This window comes from Sinocyclocheilus grahami, unplaced genomic scaffold (assembly GCF_001515645.1).
Source record: "Sinocyclocheilus grahami isolate Dianchi unplaced genomic scaffold, SAMN03320097.WGS_v1.1 scaffold1915.1, whole genome shotgun sequence".
NCBI classification, from domain to species: Eukaryota; Metazoa; Chordata; class Actinopteri; order Cypriniformes; family Cyprinidae; genus Sinocyclocheilus; species Sinocyclocheilus grahami.
In genome coordinates this window covers 125,997-126,950 of record NW_015507094.1, presented here as the reverse complement: position 1 = coordinate 126,950, position 954 = coordinate 125,997, and the positions used below count along the sequence as shown (strand labels likewise).

The 954-nt window shown below is 34.7% G+C and overlaps 1 protein-coding gene across 1 annotated transcript in view; it reads right to left on the bottom strand.

The window, feature by feature from the left end:
• Window positions 1-149: 149 nt before the first annotated feature.
• LOC107573306 (60S ribosomal protein L23a-like) overlaps window positions 150-954 on the bottom strand; it is a 10,377-nt gene continuing 9,572 nt past the window's right edge. Inside the window, exons 4-5 of the mRNA XM_016259740.1 lie at window positions 667-867; window positions 150-243 (exon numbers count right to left, since the gene is read on the bottom strand). Of these exons, the coding sequence (XP_016115226.1) occupies window positions 165-243; window positions 667-867 (280 nt within the window). The 3' untranslated portion in view covers window positions 150-164. The remainder of the gene's footprint in view (window positions 244-666; window positions 868-954) is intronic.

Here is a 954-nt window from a genome sequence, read left to right as displayed (position 1 = left end):
AGACAATACAAAGCATCAGTGGTTCTTCTGAATGCATCACAGTAACATTCAGGCAGTAACTTAAGTTTACATTTGCAGAGGTTGACCATTCCCTCAGCTTTTAATCTAGCTACATGAAATCGACAACACCTATTGCTTGATACATGTACGAACATTTACATTCACTAATTTACCTTGTTTGCAACATCCAAGGCATCGTAATCTGGTGCAAGACGAACGTATGCCTTCTTTTCACCATCTGGCCTGCAGGGAGCAATAAATAAAGCATTCAAAATGCATCACAAATCTGACAATGCCTTTCCCCCGAATCAGTGGTTCCTCTGAGAACATTACATTTTAGAATAATGATTATTTTTACATCATTACCCCCGTTATTCAACAATATCTGAATATATCCCCGGAGCTTTCAGTTGAAATCAATAAAGCTACTTTTCAAACTTTATTAACACAAACATGGAGAATTTGTGTGTTAAACTTAAATTAAAAAATTGAGAGAATTTATATTTTACAATTATTTGTTTATAATACTATATAAGAGATACACTTGTTTACATCTTGATCGCATTATAGCATTCGATTTTGTTTTTAATATATTAATAATATAGTCATTTAAAAATTTTTTTAGAGAACCACTGCTTTAAAAGACTTGAATAAACAAAGTTCTACCTGATCAGTGTGTTGACCTTAGCCACATCGATGTCGTACAGTTTCTTGACAGCGTGTTTAATCTGATGCTTGTTAGCCTTGACATCAACAATGAACACCAGAGTGTTGTTGTCCTCAATCTTCTTCATGGCTGACTCAGTGGTCAGGGGGAACTTGATGATGGCATAATGGTCCAGCCTGCCAGAACACATCCATTTTAAACTCGTGCAAGTTCAAAGCATTTTATTTATGCTTTAGTTTCAACTACATCTCAATGCTGAAATGAGGATGCATCAGTGTTTAAAAAAA